Source organism: Grammomys surdaster, unplaced genomic scaffold, assembly GCF_004785775.1.
Source record: "Grammomys surdaster isolate TR1022 unplaced genomic scaffold, NIH_TR_1.0 125243, whole genome shotgun sequence".
NCBI classification, from domain to species: domain Eukaryota; kingdom Metazoa; phylum Chordata; class Mammalia; order Rodentia; family Muridae; genus Grammomys; species Grammomys surdaster.
In genome coordinates this window covers 552,531-576,013 of record NW_021620131.1, presented here as the reverse complement: position 1 = coordinate 576,013, position 23,483 = coordinate 552,531, and the positions used below count along the sequence as shown (strand labels likewise).

Genomic DNA, 23,483 nt, shown 5'->3' with positions numbered 1-23,483 from the left:
AGTCTGCAGATATTGGAGCTGCAGGATGGAATCCACTAGTCGTGATGGCACCATGCTCACCAACCTTAAAACTCATTTTCAGTTTTCCATCAGCAATCCATGGAATGAATGTTGGCGAACCTGAGTCTTGGGTAAACTCTACCCCAATGGCTATGCCAGAAAGCCCATAGCTGACCTACACATCTCCTGTGAACTTTTCCCTGCCCCCAAATCAGCCTTTATCCATGCTAATATTATCCAACAGGAAAACAAGTCTCAGGAGGAACTACAAGCTACCTTCTCCTGGCTACAGTACAGCCAATATGCAGCAGACCTCCTTCTCTTAACAACCCACCCGAATTCTTCCCAATGATTTTTCTGTGCTTCTCTCTCCCAACCATTACTAACAGCCATTCCCATTAACTTTTCTCTTTATGACCTCCATGGACCCCTGCCCATGAGGAAAGCACAGGACATTCATCTCTTTGACCTACTTCTTTACCTTATTGGGGCCTCCTCAAAACCCCATCTCACATGTGTCCATGACATCACCATTACCAAATCAGTATGTGTTAACCCTTCTGCCCTCTTCTGGTGCAAAGGCACTACAGGTGCCTGTATCAACCCTCATGTTCAGGGATCCTGCATACCCATGATTGTTGTGCCCCTGGTTTATCTCTACAAACCTGAAGAACTCGCCTTGCAGAAGAGCAGAAACCAAAAGAAGAGAGATATCTTCTTCCCTCTGCTCATTGGACCAGGCCTTACTGTTTCACTTGGTGCTACTGGAACTGCTGGAGCAGCCCTTGTCCAAACACAACATCTAGCTGGCAACTTCCAAGACAAGCTTGGCCAGGCAATGGCCTCTACTACAGCCTTGAATCTCTTCAATGCCAGATAACCTCTGTAGCAGGAGTTGCTCTCCAAAATTGGAGGGCCCTGGACTTGTTGACTGCTGAACCGGGAGGGGGGGACTTGTGTTTTGCCGGGAGAGGAATGTTGCTTCTATGTCAATGAATTTGGGCTGGTAGAACAAGATGTACAAATGCTCAAAGAACTTCGGGGGAACCTCTGGGCTTGCTACATTCCCAACACCCCTACCCCTTGGTACTCTAACCCCTTGATAGCTTAGATTCTTCCCCTCCTTGGCCCCATACTAGCCATTGGAGTCTTGCTTCTCTTGGCACCCTGCCTCATTCAGTTTCTAAATCAACAGATAAGTAGCATTGCAAAGGTCACTACCAATCAGGTCTTGGTTCAGTATCAAGCCGTTTCCAACATAGGAGACACTTATTCTGATGACACTTCTCCCTTATAAAAGAAAAAGTGGGAGTGTGGGGTGGGGTGCTGTGTGAAGCAGCTAGGTCAAGGATAGGCCTCAAACCCCGGACCCTTATCGGATGGTAGGTGGTTGGCACTAGACCGACTAGGCTTGGAGAGACAAGTGCAGCACCTGGGAGTAACTGGACAGCGACAGCACAGATATTAGCTGAGGCAGAGGCTGAAGCAGCAGCAGACCCTCTCTGCTTGCACTCCCCTGCCCTGGACTTCCCGCACCAAGCCAGGCCAGAGACCAATGGACAGTAGAGACCCGGACCCTGGGTGCAGGCAGCAGCGGACCCTCCCTGCTCACATTCCCCTGTCCCCGACCTCCCATACCAAGCTGGGCCGGAGACCAACAGCAGAGATGTGGGCCCAGGCAGCAGCAGACCCTCCTTGCTCGTACTCTGTCCCCAGGCCAGAGATAGTCTTGGAAGACCCCCTGGAACAGGGGCCCACGCATCTCCTGTAGCCATGCAGGAATTCCATAGGAGATATACGGACACAAACCTACCAACAAAACCTTTGACTCAAAATTTATCCTATATACAGGAAATGCAGGGAAAAGAAATGGAGCAGAGGTTGAGGAGATGATCAATTCATTATCAGCCCAATATTAGACCCATCCCATCGGCAAGCACTAGTACCTGACACTATACATGATACCCTCTTACACTTGCAGACAAGAGCCTAGCATATCTTTCCTCTGAGAGGCTCCAGCCAGCAAGTGACCAAAATGGATGCAGAGACCCACACCTAAACAGATTGAGTTTGGGGACTGCTATTGAAGAGTTGGGGGAAGAATTTGGGGGCTCTGAAGGGGATAGGAATTCCAAAGGAAAACCATTAGAGTCAACTAATCTAGATCTCTGGAGGCTCTGAGAGACTGAACCACTAACAAAAATACAGACACGGGCTCGAACCAGGTCTCCCTCACATATGAAGCAAATGTCAACATATTGATCCCACAAAACGGGAGCAGGCACTATCCCTAAAGCTCTTGCTTATCTGTGGTATGTGCTTCCCTATCTTGGCTGTCTTGTCTGTCCTCAGTGGGAGAGGATGAGTCTAGTCTTGCCTCTAGAGACTTTATGTGCCAGGGTTGTTGGATACCCAGAGGGATGGTACCTCCCTCTCAGAGGAGAAGAGGAGGATGCAGATAAGGACTTTATGGGGGCAAGAAAAGAGAAAAAAAAATACCGTTACTCTATTTCCACACATCACTCTATAAACTTGGGCCCTAAATATAAACAAACCATACTGCCAGGCAGTGGTGGTACACGCCTTTAATCCCAGCATTTGGGAGGCAGAGGTAGGCAGATTTCTGAATTCGAGGCCAGCCTGGTCTACAGAGTGAGTTCCAGAACAGTCAGGGCTACACAGAGAATCCCTGTCTCGAAAAACAAAAACAAGAAACAAAACAAAACAAAAAAATCCAGGACAAACCATACCAAACAACCATCCAATCAACTAACCAACCAACCAACCAACAAACAAACAAACCAACCAAAGAAATAAACAAACAATCAAACAATCAAAAAACAAAAAAGTCAAGTCTTTGAGAAATTGAAGAAGGAATCAGAAGATAGAAAAATCTCCCATGTTCACAGATCAGTAGAGTTAACATAGTAAAAATGGCCTTGCATCAAAACAATCTGCATATTCTACATAATCCCCATCAATATTTCAACACAATTAATTACAGACATTGAAAGATAATCGTCAAATTCATATGGAGAAAAAAACACATCTAGGTAAAACAGTAATGAACTACAAAAGAACTTCCAGTGGTTTAACCATCTGTGATTTCAAGCTGTACTACAGAGCTATACTTATAAAAACTAGATGGTATTGACATGTTACTTAATGAGATTGAACTGAAGACCCAGATATAAATCCACACACCAATGAACATCCTGTTTTTTTATGAACAAGCAATAAATGCACAGTGGAATAAGGAATACATCTTCACACAAATGGTGTTGATCAAATTGTGTGTCTGCATGTGGAAGAATGCAAACAGATCCATGTCATTTCTATCATTATGCAGAAATCATCGGGTGAAGAATTAGAGAAAACAGAGAGACCAAGGACACTACAAGAAGACCTACACAATTAACTAGCCTGGGCCATGGAAGCTCACAGTGACTGAACCACCAGCCAAAGAACATTCACAGGCTGGACTACACAAATATAGCAGATGTACAGCTTGTTTTACATGTGAATCCACTAACAGGGACAGTCTCTGACTCCATTACCTGCCTTTGGATCAAATCCTGTCTGATCTGAGTGCAAGAGGATGCACTTAGTTCTGCTGTGACTTGATGTAACAGAATGAGTTGGTTCCCAACTCCCCATCTCTGAGGAAGAGGGGATGGGGGACTCAGAAAGGGTGTGTGAGGGTGGGACTGGGAAGACGACTGGAGGGAGGGGACTGTGGTCAGGCTGTAATGTGAGTAAATAAATTAATGAGGAAAAATAAAATAGAATAAGCACAAAAGCATTCATTTGAAAAATTTTATATACCTATTTTGATTTTATTCTTTCCCTCTTCCAACCTCCTAAATCCTTCCTACATCCCTACACATAAAATTCATGTGTTCCTCTGTCCCTCTCTCAACATAAAACCAAAACCAAAAAGCAAATGTCAAAGTAGACAACCACAATAAGCAAAGCAAAGTAAAACAAAACAAAAATCCAAAACAACTCAAAGAGTGAAGTAAAAGTTGTAGTCTGTCTTGTGTTGTCAAACTATTCATGAGTATGAGACCTGCTCTAGAGTGTGGGTGATAGTCCATCAGAGAAAATGATTTTTCCTTTCTTAGCAGATATCAAGCTATGGAGTTTAATTACTGCTACACTTATGTGCATGGGTATGTGTTCATCCACTGGGGGATGGGAAACCTACCAGTGTCTACGCTAATGAAAAATGGCTACGCCACCCTCAGAAGTCATAAATTGCCAATGTGTCCGGTTGGGCTATGCTATTGAAAGCCTTGCTACAGTCCATCCTAGATATATTACCTGGCATGAGCTTGCTCTAATGTTTGTGAGTAATCACATTTTCAGTGAGTTTATGTGTTTGATAGCCATGTCATATCCAGAGAACATTTCTCAGCACTCTTCTCCACTCTTTCATTATTCCCAACCTCCCCCCCCCACGTGATATTTCTAAACTTTGGATCGGGGAGAGTACTTGATAGAGGTGTCCCATCTTGTGAGTAAACACTCACAGCTTACTTTCAGCACTTTGAAAAATGACCCCTACTTGCATTAACTTCTATCCACTGCAATATAAACTTCTTTGATCAAGGTTTAAGTAGCAGAAATCTCTGGATATAAAGAAAATTTGTATTCTCCAGTAAAATGTCAGTGAGAATATATGAACCATGCTTGACAACATGACACCTTAGGAAAGAAGTACCAATAGGTTCTTCCATAGGGCCTGTTACTTTCCTAGTCCTGGTGTGCTGACAGTATCAGGCATGAATTCTCTTTCTCAGAACAGGCCTAATATATAATACAGAGTGGTTGTTTACTCCCACAATAGGGTTGTTCCTATCTGATCATCGGATATATCTTACCTAGCAGGTTGTTATTATTGTATGCATGGTGTAGCAGTAGACAAGACCATTGATGACTTCCCCAACCTTCAGTAACAAACATACTATCTTTTAGCACTACAGAAATCATCCATCAGAGAGAGTTTCTGGCTCAGATCAAATAGTCTTTTTTGTCAAATAGTCTTTCTTTTGAATCCACAAAGTGGTTTCTACAACAATAGGCCTTAATGTTTAGCTATGGTGGGCAACCAATAGCAATGGCAATATACTATATCATTTTAGGTGACTTTGGGCCTTCTCTGACTAATAAATAGGGTAGTCTGAGTTTGGCACTGAAATTGTCATTAGATATTCTATGTATTCTGGAAGCATCATTGTTAACTTTTGTAGGATATTTTTGTTCAAACTATTTGTTTTCATATTTTTGTTGGATATTTTCGTTATTTGTATTTCAAATGTTATCCCCTTTCCTGGTTCCTGCCCAGAAATCCCCTATATCATCCCCATTCCCATGGTTCTATGATGGTTTTTCCTATCTACCCACACACTCTTGACTTCACTGGGGCATTGAGCCTTCAGAGGACCAAAGGCCTTTCCTCCCACTGATGCCCAATAAGGCTATCCTCTGCTTCATGTGTTGCAGGAGCCATGGGTCTATTTGTACACTTTCATTGGTGGTTTACTCCCAGGGAGCTCTGGGGATCTGGTTGGTTGATTTTGTTCTTTCTATGAGGTTGCAAACCCCTTCACCTCCTTCTATCCTTTCTCTGACTCCTCCATTGGGGACCCCATATTCAGTCCAATGGTTATCTACAAGCATCTGCCTCTATCAGGCTCTGTCAGAGCATCTCAGGAGACAGCTATATCAAGGTCCTGTCATCATGAACTTCTTGGCCATTTTTAAGTAGCTTACAAATTAGTTCAGCATCATAAGACTTTTTACAGTCTTTGTTTTAACATACCTCTACCAATCCTGTATCTCTGTCCTCATTTACATTTTAACTTGCCTATCACTGTCTCCTATGTTCTGGGATTAGATACATGTTCCACAGCAGGTGGATCATTTTGCTTCTTAAAATTGGATCATATGATCACAGAGTCCCAAGCACATTCTTCATGTATGTTTTGGATAAGTCTTCCCTTGGTCTTTCGTTTTCTCATTCTTCTTCATTGTATTACGTGCTTGGACACGTCTGCCTCTAGGATTCTCATTTCCTACTTACATTTTACCGTCTTCCTGCCTAACTGCACCCCCAGCCCTGCCACCAGAGGTCGACTTCTAGTTTCCACATGTATTCCATGTCAAACACACAAGTAATCGTAGCTAACATTTCATATGTAAAAGAACCAGTGGCATTTGTTTTTCTGGGCTGGCGTGATGTCATTGAGTAAAATATTTCTAGTCTGATCCATTTATCTAATAATTTCCTGATTTAATTTTTCTTTACAATTAGGTAATGTTCCGTTGTGTATATACACCACATTTTCATTACTTAATAATCAATTCATGAACATCTAGGCTGATTCAAGTTCTTGGATATTGTGATTAGCGTAGTAATGAACATGGATATGCAAATATCTTTATAGTAGTGTATAAAGTCCCTTTGGTGAGCATGTCATGACACACATGTAGAGGTTAGAAGACAACATTGGATGTCAGTCCTCAACTTTTATTTTCTATGAGAAATAGTATTTGTATGTTCTACAGCACATGACAGGTTCTTTGCCCATAACCTTCTGGACAAACAAGTGCCACCATACCTAGCTTTATGTGGGGTTTGGTTATCTGAACGTATGGCAAGGAATTTACTCACCAACTATTCTACATATCCCATTTCATGTTACCTTTGGAGTGAGTTTCACTTTCTTACCGGATGACTTTTTATTTCAGTATTAAAATTCCTCTTAGACATTTGCACTACTGCCTTAAGGCTAAGATATTGCTGAGTAAGACATGGTGTAAAGACTGTAAATACCAGAAAAAAAGGGAGAGCTATGGAATGTCACCTTCTAAGCAAAATGTTACAATAGGAACCATGAACATAAAGCAACTGCAATTACTGTCATTGGAACTACACAAAATTGGCCAATCAGCTATGGATAGGAGAAAGAATCATGGGGCTCTAGCACATACTGCTAAACTAGTGGCCACTAACAGACTCTGGGGAAAGGAGAAGTGTTGTATCTAATTGTGGACCCAGCAGTAAGCCTACCAATAGATAGTTCCAAGCCCCTGGTCACACAGATGTCCCAGGTTGAACACAGTGGATCACAACATAAAATGTCATAAGTATAGGAAAATGATTTTTAAGAAGAAGGGGTGCTTTTAGAGGCAAAAAGTAGATCAGAGAGAAGAAGGGCAGAAGAAAAGTATTCAGAATGCATATATTTCAAAGAGCATTTATAATAAAATTTTGTTTGCATTTTTAAGAAATAGAACTTACTTTGCAGTTTTAACTAAAAACATGAAAAGATCTTGTTTTCAATCAGCATTATTTAATAGTTTATAGTTTTATGTTTGGTTTGTAAGGTTTTTTGGAAGGGGAAGGTTGAGTTTTCAAGATGGGGTTTCTCTGTATACTCCTGCCTGCTCTAGAGCTTACTAGGGATGTCCTTAAACCCACAGACATCTGTTTGCTTCTGTCTCCCAATTGTTGGGATTAAAAGCACAATCTTGTTTTGTTTTTTAAGGTTTATTTATATTTATATGTGTGGTCACCTGAAGAAGCTAGAAAGGGGATTTGTAATACTTAGAACTCAAATTACAGTTGTGAACTGCCTTACCTGCATTCTGGGAATGGAAGTTATAGTATGAAATAGCAGCACATATTCTTAACAGCGAAGCCATCTGTAATCAGCCTAGTTAAAAATAATTCTACTTTTAGATATGTGAAAATAGCTTAGTTATAATCTCCACTATACTCAAGGCTTTACCTGAAAACTGGAACTTAATGACATCACTTACTCAAGATAACTAGAGGGCCTTAGAACCCAACATGTCAGAAGCTATCTAGCAGAGGCTAAAGGCTAGCAGGTCATTTTCCTTAGATGGCTCATTGTGACCTGTAATGAATAAATGAGGTTTTGGAGGTAAGGCATGAGGGATGATAAATCAGGATTGATTCTTGCTATATATATGTCTTTCCCATCATTATTAAATTAATATAACAACCTCTGAGTATTAGCCCACCCTACTAGACAGATTTTTTGCAGATAAACAAATATGTACTGTCATGTAGTGATGCTATATAGATGTAGATCTATTATATGTTTGTAATATTACACTATGGAAGAAGAGACTCTGGGCTTCATTAAACAGACAACATAGCTTACTTGGGAAGACTTAGGTAATTAAGAGACACAATCTCAGAAAACAAGAAAGATAACAACACACACACACATAAACACACACACACACTTTACAGATCTGTAGACCTTCAGACTAAGAATACTTTATGTGTAGGTTTTGATACAGTCCTTGGAAATATCTTAACCATTAGGAAAAACACACACTGAACTACATTATCTAACGTCAGTTTTTAAAGGAAAAGAGTTACACAAGATAATAGCTTTTAGTTTTTAATATATAGAATACTCCTTTTAGCCTTACAGTAATAGGTCAAGTTGAAAAACAAATTTGGAAAAACTTAAAAGCCTATTTACTGCTAAATATTGGCAGTGAAATAGAGGCAGCTAATATCAGAAAGATTTTAATCAGATATGCATATTTAAATTAGAACTAAGAATTGCTCTAAAAGCATTATAAATATTGTTTTCTTAAAACAAACCTTTAAAACTAGACATAGTGGTGAAATGCCTTTCATTACAACATCTAGGAAGTAGAGGCAAAAAATTTCTGTGAATTACATAAAAAGCTCCAGACCATCCAGAGCTACATAGGGAGAACTTGTATCAAACAAACATTTGAAATGTTAAATTATAGCCGGGCGGTGGTGGCGCACGCCTTTAATCCCAGCACTTGGGAGGCAGAGGCAGGTGGATCTCTGAGTTCGAGAGTTCGAGGCCAGCCTGGTCTACAGAGTGAGTTCCAGGACAGCCAGGGCTACACAGAGAAACCCTGTCTCGAAAAAACCAAAAAAAAAAAAAAAAAAAAAAAAAAAAAAAAAAAAAAAAAAAAAAAAGAAATGTTAAATTATACTGTAAAAGTCTAATATTGACCACTATAAAGTGAAGACATTTGAAAATGCACCAACACTCCCAGATAAAATATAGTAGAGGTATCTGTGTATCAGCTGGTGAGTGAGGGTTATATTAAACAAAAATAGAAGTTGTATTTTTTTGTGAATAGAGGAAGTGCTTCAGAAGTCAACAAATAATTTAAAGGATTGCAAAAAATAGCAAAATAGGGCACTAAGAGGCAATCCAAACGCAAGATCAAGGATTTCTGTTTGTCGTTGGTAGTGGAAATGGAAGCAACATCTAAGTGGTAAGCTGTAAAAGCAAAGAAGAGCAGTACTTTCATAAGAGGTGTACCTCTCTCATAAGCCTTATTCAGTACTATCCACAGTTGGTAAGTTATAAAACCAACCTTGGTACCCAACATCAGAGATTTAAAGACACGTAGGTAGATCAATGGAATAGAATTGAAGACCCAGAAATGAACCCACACACCTATGGTCACTTGATCTTTCACAAAGGAGCTAAAACCATCCAGTAGAAAAAAGACAGCATTTTCAGCAAATGGTGCTGGTTCAGTTGGTGGTCAGCATATAGAAGAATGCAAATCAATCCATTTTTATCTTCTTGACAAAGCTTGAGTTTAAGTGGATCAAGAACCTCCACATAAAATGAGATACACTGAATGTGATAGAAAAAATAGTGGAGAAGAGCCTTGAACACAAGGGCATATGGGAAAACTTCCTGAACAGAACACCAATGGCTGATGCTCTAATATCAAAAATTGAGAAATAAGACCTCATGAAATTGCAAAGCTTCAGTAAGACAAAGGACACAGTCAATAAGACTAATTGGCAACCACCAGATTGGGAAAAGATCTTTACCAATCTTACATCTGATAAAGTGCTAATATACAATATATACAAAGACCACAAGAAGTTAAACTCCAGTGAACCAAATAGCTCCATTAAAACATGGAGTACAAAGCTAAACAAAGAATTCTCAATTTAGGAATACTGAATGGCTGAGAAGCACCTAAAGAAATGTTTAACACTCTCAGTCATCATGAAAATGCAAATCAAAATGACCCTGAGATTTCACCCTACACCAGTGAGAATCAATAAGATCAAAACCTCACATGACAGCAGATGTTGGCATTGATGTGGAGAAAGGGAAACACTCCTCAATTGTTGGTGGGATTGCAAGCTGATACAACCACTCTGGAAAACAGTCTGGCAGTTCCTCGGAAAATTGGACCTGAGGATCCAGATATACCATTCCTGGGCATATATACAAAGGATGCTTCAACATATAACAAGGACACATGCTCCACTCTGTTCATAGCAGCTTTATTTATTATAGATATAAAATGGAAACTACCCAGATGTTCTTCAACAGAGGGATGGATACAGAGAGTGTGGTACATTTACACAATGGAGAACTACTCTGCTATTAAAAATAATGACTTCATGAAGTTCTTAGGCAAATGGATAAATCTAGAAAATATCATCCTGAATGAGGTAACCCAGTCACAAAAGAACACACATGATACACACTCACTGATAACCCAAAAGTTCAGAATACCCAAGATACAATTCACATACCACATGATGCTCAAGAAGAAGGAAGACCAAAGCATGGGTGCTTTGGTCCTTTTTAGAAGGAGGAACAAAATCCTCACAGGAGCAAATACAGAGCAAAGTGAAGGAAAGGCCATCCAGAGAATTCTCCACCCAGGGATTCATCCCATATACATTCACCAAATGCAGGCACGATTATAGAAGCCTGTTGGCTTTCTACTGAAATAATGAATGAAATGTGGTAGATTTGGTAAATGGGAAAGTGAGGGGGCCCTTCAAAGAATTGTGGGAGGCAAAACCATAATCAGAATATGTTGAATAAAATAATAAATTTTCAATACAAAACAATAACATTAAATGCCAATAGCTTCAATTCTCTAACTAACAACCACAGTCTGGCATACCTGATCAAGAGACAAAGTTCATCTATCTTTGTTTACCAAGAGATATATCTTGTTTTTAAAGCTTGTACCTGCTTAGAATACAGGATGTACAAAATTATCCCAATCAAATGGGACCTTGAATGAATCAGGTATTGCTCGATTAGTATCTGACAGTATAGAGTTCAGACTAAAATTAATCAGACAAGATGAAGAGGGATATTGTATTCTAATGAAAAGCTAACCCAGAAGGCATTATGATTTTAAGCATATATTCACCAAAGTCTGAAGCATCTACTTTCATTAAATTGTGCTACTGTCTTTAAAGAGCCATGACCATAAATCCATCAATAGTAGGTGATTTCAGTAATCCACTTTTTCTAATAGAAAAGTCAACTGGACCAAAAATAGAGAAACATTATAATCATGTGACATACATCAAACATCCTTGACAGATATCTAGAGAATATACTACCCAAACATTAAAGAATACACATTCTATTCAGTAGTACATGGAAGCTTTTCTAAAATAAAACATATCCTCAAACATAAAACAAATCTTTAGAAATTCAAAAAGACCAAAATAATTTCTTGTATCCATGATGCAGTGAAAAAAATTGACAGCAAAATATCTCTAATAAATACAGATTCTCATGGAGATTAAACAGCTGAGTACTGAATGAGGAATGAGAGAAAGAAGATATTAAGATTTAAGTTAAAATCTTCTTAGAACTAAAGGAAATAAAAACATAGCACAAACAACACTTTCAACATGTTCAAAGCAGTTCTATGAGGGAATATACAGCTCTATAAATATACATCAGAAATCAAAAAGAACACAAATAATTAGCTTACTAATGCAACTCAGAAGTTGACAAAAGCAAATCGAAACCCAATCAGGGCAATAAATTATAAGAACCAGAGCAGACATCATCAACAAGAATAAAAAGGTAAAAATAAAGCAAGCAAACAAACAACACAAAGATCAGTGAATCAAAGAAATAGTTTTATAAAAAGTTGAACAAGATTGAAAGACTCATGTCCTAACTAACCAAAATACAACAGAGGGGACCAAAAAACAGAATCAGAAATGAACATTACAACATGCAGCTAAGTGATTAATAATATTATGAGGGAATATTTGTAAAATTTGTGCTACATTAATCTGAAAAAGTTTTAAAAATAGAAGACTTTCTAGATTATGCCAAACCACAAAATGTAAACCAAGAAGTTAACAATCTAAACAGAACCATAACAAATGAGGAGATTAAAATAATAATGAAAAGGCTTCAGATAAAAATGTCCAAGACCAGAATTATCACACCATAATTCGACCAAATTTTTAATCCTTCAAATTCTTCTTGAAACATTCCATCTTAAATCATTAAAAAAGAGAAAAGAAATAGAATGAGCACTCTCAAACTTCTACAAAGTCAGTGTCACTCTGCTACTAACACCAGGTGAAGATCTCGCAGGCCAAATCCCAGATGAACATAGACTAAGAAAATATTTAAGAAAACATGAGTAAACATAATGTAGAAACACATAAAGAAGACCATCAGCCATAACCTAGTGTATTTTATGTTTTAAATGTATGGATGTTTCAGCGTATATCTCAAGGCAGTAAATGAAATAACCAACATCAGTGGACTTAAAGACAAACAAAATCACCTGATTATCTCCATCAATGCAGAAAAGCCTTTGACAAAATCCATCATGGTAAAATCCAATCTTTCATGGTAAAGGTATTAAGAATATAGAACTAATGGGAATATACCATTACACAATAATACACAGACACATAAACACACACAACACCAATCTAAAAGTATATATAAACTAGTCAGGGATGTTCACCTCCTATTTCTTTTTAATACTGTGTTTGAAGTCCTGGCTAGAGTAATGAAGCAATACAAGGAAATTAAGAAAACACAAATAAGGAAATAAAAAGTTAAACTATCATTATTTCTAGATGACATGATGCTATATATTAGAGACACGAAAAACTCTACCAGAAAAGAAATGAAAATCAAATTCAGCAATGTGACAGAAAGCAAAATCAACTTGCACAATAAATTGTTTTTTGATACACCGAAACCAAATATACAGAAAAGGATAACATGGACAAATACACACTGACCATATTCTAAGGAAAATAAAGAATCTAGGAATAACCGGGCAGTGGTGGCACACGCCTTTAATCCCAGCACTTGGGAGGCAGAAACAGGTGGATTTCTGAGTTTGAGGCCAGCCTGGTCTACAGAGTGAGTTCCAGGACAGCCAGGGCTATACAGAGAAACCCTGTCTCTAAAAACCAAAAAAAAAAAAAAAAAGAAAAAAGAATCTAGGAATAAGCATAAGTAAGGAAATGAAGAATTTATGAGAGAGAGAGAGACAGAGACAGAGACAGAGAGACAGAGACAGAGGGGGAGCTAGGAAACAAAATGATATCTCATGTTCATGGACTTGTAGAAGTTGTATGGTGAAAATGAAAATGATCATTCTACCAAAACCTATTTATAGTCACAATGCAATCCCAGTCAAAATTACATTGACTTTTTCACAGAAAAAAGTATGTAAAATTTTAAATGCTTCCTTCTACAAAGAATCTTGAGGGGAAAATGATGTTGGAAGGATTACAATTCCTGATCTTAAGATACATTAGAGAGCCATAATAACAAAACAACATGGTACTGATACAAAACACACATGTAGACCAATGGAACAAAATCCCATCTCAAATATGAATACATGTAACTTCAACCACTTAACATTTGCCTGAGACACCAAAAAGAAAGAAAGAAGAAAGAAAGAAAAAAAAGAAAGGAAGAAAGGAAGGAAGGAAGGAAGGAAAGAAGGAAGGAAAGAAGGAAGAAAAAAGAAACCTACATGCTGGAGAAAAGAGAGCATCTTCAAGAAATAGATAAGAAGAATAAAATCAAAGTTGTATGTATCAACTTGCACAAAACCTAATTCCAAATGGATCAAAGACACAAGTTTGAAGCCTGAAACCCTGAGACTGTTAGAAGAAAACAGGCAGTACCTCCATGATGTAGTTGTAGGAAAAGATCCTGTTTGCCCAAGAATTAAAGGGAACAATTGAGAATTGGGACTTCATAAAACTAAACATCTTCTGCATAGCCATCAACAAGGTGAAGAAGCAGGTCAGAGAGTAAGAAAATCTTTGCCAACTATACATCTCTTAGAGGTTTAATACCCGTAGCATATGAAGATAATGATCCTTTACTATCCAGGAAAAGGATTTTCCAGGTGCTAATTTTCAGAACTCATGCCAATGACTTGCATTGTGATTTTAGGTATTATTATTGGATGTACTTCATGACAACACTAATTCATGACAGCCAGCTAGAAGAGGGCAGGAATAGTGGAGTAAGTAGGAGAGAATTGAGTCTCAGAAAGGAGTAGCTAGAATAAAAGAAACTAGAATACTCTTGTTCTTTTTGAAGCAAAGAAAGTAGTGAACAGAAATAATAAAAATAAATTAGAGACAGTTCTTAGGATATAAGAGCAGTATGGAGGATGTAGATAGCAGTGTTGCATGGAGACATAATATTTCTAGGCATTGTATATCTTTAAAATAAGACAGAAACTAAAGGCAGAAAATAATTATCTTACTGAATATAGAAATTCTCATTGCTTGGATCATCAGCCGGAGAATCTATGACAATAGTAAAAAGAGGTAAAAATGCAGCAATCACCATTTCTCCATCCTTGTATACACTGGTTTTTGTCTTTGTAGCACAGTAAGAGCGGTCAAAGGAGTAGACATAACTGGAGTACTGCAGAAGCAGAAACACAAAAGTCAGAAGGAGCATCATAGAAATATCTGCAAAGTTTAAGTCTGCTTAGAGGTTTAACTTTCAAAGATAGGAGGTGTATACATATCCGATGATTTTGTATCAATTCATGTAAATTCCAATTTTGTTGTTGACTATGATGGCTACTCTTATTCCCAAGGCTTCTTCAACTCAGTTTTTGAATATTCCCTGGAGGATTCTAAAAAACATTCTTTCCTGGAACTCCACCTGTGAGGTCCCACTTGCAGGCAAAAAACCCAATATGGAAAATATGTTTGAGGCTCATCATCTCCAGGCCCAGGGGCAATGATTTCATCCATTTCCATTGACAACAAGGCTCCTGAGCTGAACTCCTCTTGGGAAGACTTGACCAAGCTGAGGTCAAAATACTTACCTTCTGCTGTGGATGAAAATATTGTCAGAAGGGACAGGATGTATCTCAGTTGATAGCATGTTTTTCTATCATGCACAAAGTCCTGGATGTAATCACCAGAGTCACATAAACTGTGCATTGTTTTAAACGTCTGTAATCCCAACACTGGGGATCAAGATTCAGAAAATCAGGTCAAGATTATCTTTGTATACACAGAATGCTTGAGGTCTACCAGTACTAGAGACTGTCTCAAAAAAATGTTGTTATAATCCATTTGTATGACCACAGAATTTATTTTGCTTATTGAATGTAATTATCTTAGAGTATATGGGATATCTGTTCCCCATTCACACTTAAACGTATGAAAATGAACTATATCATAGTATTTCATTGTGTAAATGAACCACATTTTCTGTATCCATTCTTCAGTTGAGGGACATCTAGGTTGCTTCCAGTTTCTGGCTATTATAAATAAGTATGCTATGAATGTAGTGGAGGCCATGTCCTTGTTATATGGTGGAACATCTTTTGTGTATATGCGCAGGAGTATATCTGGGTCGTGGGGTAGAATTATTCCCAATTTTCTGAGAAACTGCCAAATTAATTTCCAGAGTGGTTGTACAAGTTCACACTTTCACTAGCAATGTAGGAGTGTTCTCCTTACTCTACATCCAGTCCAGCATGTACTGTTCCTTGAGTTTTTTTATCTTAGTTGTTCTGCCAAACTCAGTAAAAGACAAGCATGGCAGTACTACACAACAAACCCTAGTTTTACCAGAGAAAGAATGAAGGAAAAAGGAATAAGCTTATATGGAATTTTGATTCCAAGGAAATATCCAAGTGAGCACTAAATTGATGGTACCGTGTCAAGGACAAAGGTAGCAGCCAATGAGTTTCTTTCCACTCTAGACATGGACACCAGAAAAATAGCAGGTGGAAACATGTCAACCCAGTGTACAGAGAGGTAAGTTTGATGGCTGGAACATAACCAGGTGAGCATATAGAAGCTGAAAAGAGCCACAGGAGCTCAGAGTTGAGATTCTCCCTGGGCATCCTGGAGACAAATATCTAAGCAGAGTATACCTCTGTCAATGCCTTGATGAAGTACTGTGAGATATTTTATCTACTATTATTCATGCCCCTAAAACATGTACTATGCTTCTCAATCATACTTTGCTCTATTCTCATTTTCCCAAATCCCTTCTCATTTTACTACCTTATTATGGATATTATTAGCTCTAAAATTTAATGAAGGATGTTTTCTCTAATCAGAACCCTAGTGTTCCTATCTCCGAACAATGGTAGAGAATCAAGAAAAACACACAAGTGTTTATATTTATTATTGTAATTGACTCTCCCACACCATAAACAGCAGTTGATGGAAAGACATCACATGCTCAAAGATGGGTAGATTAAATATCATAAAATAACCATTCTATCAAAAACTAAATAGAGATTCAATGCAATCTCAATTATAATCCCCATATCATTCTTCACAGAAATAGGCCTAACCTAAATTTTATATGAAGATACAAAAAGTCCTGAATAGTAAAAATAACCCGAACAGGAAAAAAAGTGCTGAAGGAAAAACAATTCCAAAACTTAAGACACATTACAGAGCCAAAGTAACAAATCAATAAGGTATTGACACAAAGCAGACATGTACACCACTGAAACAAAATTGAAAATCCAAATTGAGTACGTGGAACTTCAGCTACTTAACATTCGACAACAATTGAAAAACTTAAGCTGGAGAAAATAAAGCACTTTCAACAAATGGTGCTGGGGAAACTGGCTGTCCTTGTTTAGAAGAAGAGACTTAGATCTGAGTCTATTATGCTGCACAGGAAATAACTCCTAATGGATCAAAGTCTTAAGCACAAAACCTGAAAGATTCGAACTGCTTGAAGAAAATTCAGGCAGCATCCTATATGACATGAGTGTAAGAAAGTACTTTTGGAGTATGACTTTATTTACCCCTAAATTAAGGTCAACAACTGACAACTGGCACCTCATAAAACTCAAACACTTGTGAGCAGCTAAAGAATCAATTAAATGATGAGGAAGCTCTCAGACTGGGAGAGAATCTTATTGACAGTATACAAAGAATAACAACAAAAAACTCCAAACACTCCAAAGAGACATACATGGGATGCATCAAATTTGGTTGGGACATGAATAGTGTTCCCCAGAGAAGGAAAAATAATGGGCTAACCTGGGGCTGAATAGATGGCTCAGTGGTTCAGAGTAGACCCAGGTTCAATTGCCAACATGCAGATGGCAGCTCACAACTGTCTATAACTTCAAGATTTGACATTCATACACAGAGATTTGTACAGAGAAAAACACCAATACAAATAAATAAATTTTACAAATGGCCAGGAAATATCTCAAAAAAGGTTTAACATCCCTAGCAATTAGCAAAATGGAAATTAAAACACTTTTGATATTTCATCTTATGCCAGTCAGAATCGAAATGATCCATGGAACAACTAACAATAAATGCTTTAGGGGTCCCTTTCAGTTTGGCTGGTACATGGACCTAGGGCATCAGCTCTGCACTCAATCTCCCAAAACCCAAAGGAGACTGAACTCCCAGGAGCGCTAACACACCCAGGAGTATAGGATGCTGAAGGATCATGGTTGCTGCCAGAGCAATGGGAGAGACATGCTGACAAAGAATGATACTGACCTGTGAGCTTGCTGAGTGCCCTAACAATGGTGACTGGGAAGCTGTATTAGACATATGTTCCCAACCCCGCTTTGCTTACCTTTACCCCTGGTGGGACAAGCTGCCTTGTCTCAAGTTTTTAGACCTTGTGGAATAGAGAATCAAAAAGAGAAGTTATAATGACTCTTGTATCGTTCTTAAATGTGACAAGTTATTTGGACTCAATCATGGGCTGGTCTAGAAGTCAATCCAATATTAAAAATGACAGTTTTCATTGGAAGTCTTGCTCTGGACATTTTTAGAAATGTATTTGCAAGTTAACTGCAGTTCTCTATAATGTTATGTTAGGAAGAGATAAAGTTGGAGTAGGCTCTGGATTTCAAACAAACATTAGTACATGGGTTAAGGCTCTTTTCATTGTCAAGTTAAAATTACTTTTGTTTCTTCTACAGTATTTAATGTAAGTTGCATTGATTGTACACTCTCTAATTGTGTTAGTGTGTTGGAATCTGGCACATCAGTTATGGAGGTCTATAAACCAGCTTTTCTTTTATTGCCCTGAATATCACAGAACCTTGGTATTCTGAAAAAAGCTTGCAAGTACTGGAAGAAATGAGTCAGGCTTTAAGTAGAAGCAAGAGGGTAGTGGGCTTGATTATTGCTGGTATAACAGCTTTAATTACATTAATTGCTAGCACATTGCTTCTGAAATTGCTTTGACACAAGAAGTTAAGACAGCTACTTTTGTTAATCGTTTAGCAAAAAAAATGTTATTAATGTGATGAATATACAAGAGAATTTATATAGGCATTTGGAACAATGGATTAATGTTCTTTATCGAATTCAAGTTATTAGAAGGAGGTTCAGAATTTAAGAGTAAGGAGCCATCTTGAGTGTCATGCCAAATATCATTGGATTCATGTTAGTTCTAAAATCTACAGTGGTAGTCATTATAATTAGGAAAAAATTTAAAGACACTTGCAGTGTATTTGCCATAATTCTAACACCTCTCTGGATGCTTTAACTTTGCATAGTGAGCTTATGAATTTAAAGAGTGCTGCTCTGCTGAGTGTTGATGCAGCAAATACTGCTGATAAAATTACCCATGGTCTGAGGTCAGTATTTCTATTTTGGTCAAGCTTCAAAAGTGGCATGTATAGCTTGATATGCCAGCCCTTTTCGTTCTGGGAATACTTTTATTCCTGCCCATCCTGTTAAAGCTTGTCTTTAACAACATCAACATGTTGGCAGCCAAAGTATATGGCTTGAACCTGAAAATGGACCCCCAGAAAGAGTTATTAAATTAACAGGCTGGCAAGTCAAAGATGGGTAAGATTCTGCACAATGCCTTACCAACTTAAAACAGAAGTGCATTGCTTTTGATAATGCACATTCCATGATGGGTAAGGAAGGCAGTCTTGGCAGAATGACCTACGACAGGCTCAGTCTTGTATATGAAATAAAAAACAGGAAGAGGCGGAGAGCTTTTGGGACTGCTTGACAAGAATCTGACATGAGCCAAGGACAAGGGAATGGGATGCTTGGCAGGAATATGGCATTGGTCATGGACAAGGAAGTGGGCTTCTGGCAGGAATCTGACATTAGGCTACAATAGAGAAGTAATTTCAGACAGGAATCTAAATCTTAGGCTAGAAGAAAGAAGTAATTTCAGGCAGGAATTTAAATCTCAAGCAAGAACAAGGAAGTAGGCTTCAGACATGAAAATGACTCTGGGCTAAGACAGGGAAGTTGGCTCAGATATTTTGGTCATCCTGATAAGCCCCTAGAAGCAGTGATCATGGGAGTGTTCACAGAATTTTGTTTATTGCTTTGCTTATTTTTTGATTATGTGTGTTTATTGTCTTGCTTGTTCCTTGACTATTTGCATCTATTGTATTGCTAGATCCTCAACCTAGAACTGAGCTTGATATTTGCATGTAATTAAAATGGTATAAAAGCAAAAAGGGAGGGATGGGATAGGGAGTTTCTAGGGAGGGGAAATGGGAAAAGGAGATGACATCTGAAATGTAAATAAATAAATATCCAATAAAAAATAAATAAATGCTTAGGGGGAATTGGGGAAAGGGAATCTTTATTCACTGTTTGTGGGATTGGAAACTTGTATAAGCACTAAGGAAATCAGTGTGAAAAATTCACAAAAAGCTAAAAATTAATCATATGACCCAGGTGTACCACTCCTTTGAATATGTCAGCATCCTACTTTAGAGTAATTGCTTATCATTACTCTATTCATAATAAGTAGGGAACTGAAACAGCTTTAATGCCCAACAACTGACAAACAAATAATTAAAGTGTGGTAAATATATACAGTGGAATACTATTTGGTTTTTAAAAACATGAATTATGATTTTGCAAAGAAATAGAATTATAACAGATTATATTGAGTGATCGTGAGTAACAAAACCCCAATATCAGACACAAAACAGAAATTCTGCTTTCTTATGAGGTGTTGCCCATGGCTGTCCAAGTGTCTAAGCATAGACTTTTGCTGTTGCCTTTGATTGCCTCCCCTAGAGGTGACAGTTAAACTTTTGTACAAGTAATTCCTGGGTTTTTTCTCTTCTCCTCTTTTACCAAAATAACTACAGAGCATTACTATGCCCCATCTAGCCCATTTTAGCTCTTGAATAATTGACATAGAGACCTGTTGTTTTTATTAGAAAGCTGCAAGCACTAAGCTGGGCAGCTTCTGACTTTTCTAACCCAACTAGACTGCTACTACTCAGGCATATACTTGAGGGCAACTAGGCTGCTACTACCCAGGCATATGCTTAGGAACGTTACTTGCCACCTGGTCTTTATCTGGCTGGTCTCTCCTTTGACCTCATGGCAAATCTTCCTGGTTTATCCACGTGGTCTCTCCACCTTTTCCTTTTCTTCTCCCTACTCTTCCATCTCTTTGAGGCACTCTAACTGGGATAAGAAGTCTTGTCCTATTCTCTTCAGTCTTGCTAATTGGCTGATTAACTCTTTTCTACCCAATTAGAGATGGTGGAAAACAATTTTTACATAACATAGAGACCAGAGAGCCTTGACTATGTCATCCTAGAGACTGCACCCAGATGTTGAAATATAGAAATCAACATCTGAATGTACAGTGCACAAAACCATCCACCAATAGTGCCCATTGCTAAAGATGTTGTGCACATCAAACATGGTCCAGAGACTCCTGAGTTGGAACTAATCTGAATGTCTCTTCCCATAGGACAAGCTTTCATGGTACCAGAAGATACCGTGCAACTTTCAAAGGAGGGTGACAACCAACAGCCCTACCCAGGCACGATGCTTATGAACCAAATCAACTACCAGCATGGCACAAAATCTCTAAAAGGTATAAGAATGATGTGCATAGCATTTTTGGTAATAGCTCTCTAAGTGTACTTAGGCCTGTTAAACAATATGCAAACCATGCCTAGTATTAAAAATATAGAGAGTAGAAACTCCAGCCACACATTTACTAAATCAGCATAGTCCTTAACAAATATGAACATTTGTCCTTCCTTATACCCAAAATAAGTATAGTCTTTACCCCACAGCAAGAAACTTCTCTTTGCAACACATAGAGGGAACAACCAATGAAAATGCCCAATAAGAATGGATAAAACGGTCTAGCACCTAATGCTCAAGAAATATTGAGGAAGAGGTGGGCAGAAAGATTATAAATGCCATAGGATCAGAAAGTTTGCTGTGGGATTGTGTCTCTTAGTAATGTCAGAAGCTACACCCATAGTGTCGTACCAAAATAACTGCCCAAAATGACCTGAACAAGGATGACCCCAGCAAACATGCTAAGCTGGTTGGGAAAAAATGAATGAGGCCCAATCCTACATGAAGAATTACACACAACTTAGAAAAAGTGTGGGCAGAGAAGGTAGTCTTCTCCAGGGAAGAACACATGAATTGAATGTTCAGTGTCAAATGGTCAGCTCTGAAATAATACATGCAAGTGGCATTACCTGAACTGAGCAAGTTATAGTTAGGAACATATATGTACACATGTTTGTATGTATATACATATATTCATGCAGTATTCATTAATGAAAAAAGGCCATGAATTTGAAGGAGAGCATGAAGGGTATATGAGAAGGTTGCAGAGTAGGAAAGGAAGAGAGAAATGTAATTGTATTATAATTTCAAACACAAGAAAAATAATAATGGAGAAAATACTTACAAGTTAACACAAATCATGAGTAAGACCTAACAAAATATGGAAACAATAAGTGGGGGAAACAAAAAGATAAATCATTAATCAGAACAGATGTGCAGCTGTGTGTGGAGGTGTGTCCCTTTAACCACACACTTAGGAGGCAGAGGCAAGTGGATCTCTGAATTTCAGGTTTTTATTTGCAAGTGGATCTTCACATGATCATGAGGAACAGTCATGAACAGTCTTCATCCATTTATGTTATCCAGGTCAAGGTTATCTTTGTTTAACATTGATAGGTCATGTATATAAAGTAACCCCTTCATGTTTTAGATTATGCTCTGTATCTTTTATCATATAACTCTGTACAACTCTGATTTTCTTAATTATAATAATCCCTCTTTTTATATTCACCTGCCTGGAGTCATCAAAGAGAAGTTAAAAACTAGTAGGTGATCTTCTTGAGATGGTTCTATCATGGACTGTTAAAGTTAATGACGGAATTGCTTCTTTAGGCAAAGCTGAGAAGAAGGGATGCTTGGAAAAACTATGTGATTTATTCTCCTAGAAAATGTACAAAAGACTAGGTAACATTAAGTTGGAGAGACAGCATTTGGGAAGATAGCATTGGGAGTAAAGGCATTGGGAGTAAGAGCATTGTTACATCAGAGCAAGAGGAATCTTTCCTAAAATAAGTCCCTCACAGCATTGCTAGATAAGGCCTCACTTGTCGCAGATTATATAATAATACAAGGGAAGCATTTCAGGATGATCACCTGCTAATTATTAGCTTGTCCCATTATGGCTCTTGACATTCTCCAAAGGGCTGGCATCACTTCTTCAGCTCTGCCCTCTGGCACTCTAAAGTTCATCCACTCCACTGCTGCTGCTGTTCTTGGTGATCATCCCATGTTATTGGCATCTGTAATACACTGGGCTCTTTTGCTGCAACTAGGCTTCACTAATAGCCTCTCAAAGGCTCACTTTATGATGCCAAGCCTCAAATCCTTTGCATGACTCCTTAAGTCCTGGGCCATCAACTGTAATTGGGGCTGCACCTTCACCAATGGCCTACCATGGCGTCTCAGAGGGTCAAGCCTCAGCTACTCTCCATAACACCTTTATGCCTTCAAAACCAGTACCACCTGGGTGACTCTTACACATTACCAAGTACAGCTGCAGCACAAAGTACAACCTTGGCTATCTCTGGAACACAGCTTCTTTGTGCTCTCAAAAAAATACTTTCCAAAAAATTTCACCTCAGTGATGCTGGTCTCTTCTTAATCACCACTAATTTATTAGCTCCAGTTAACCAGCATTAATTAATCACTTCTATTCTTGACTCTAAAACAAGAGACACACGGCCAAACCTGCCAAGTTCTGCTGTTTTCTGGGGCAGGAGCATGGCCCCCTTGTTCTATTACATTATCGCCAGCTTTCTGTTTTCCAACTCCTTCACTGCCTAAGCTTGGCTGTCCTGGAACTTGTTCTGTAGAC

The 23,483-nt window shown here is 38.3% G+C and overlaps 1 protein-coding gene across 1 annotated transcript in view; it reads right to left on the bottom strand.

Moving 5' to 3' along the window:
- The window catches only part of LOC114637271 (vomeronasal type-2 receptor 116-like), a 77,463-nt gene extending 62,665 nt beyond the window's left edge, over positions 1–14,798 (bottom strand). Inside the window, exon 1 of the mRNA XM_028785482.1 lies at positions 14,596–14,798. Within this exon, the coding sequence (XP_028641315.1) occupies positions 14,596–14,798 (203 nt within the window). The remainder of the gene's footprint in view (positions 1–14,595) is intronic.
- Between the last annotated feature and the right edge of the window lie 8,685 nt (positions 14,799–23,483).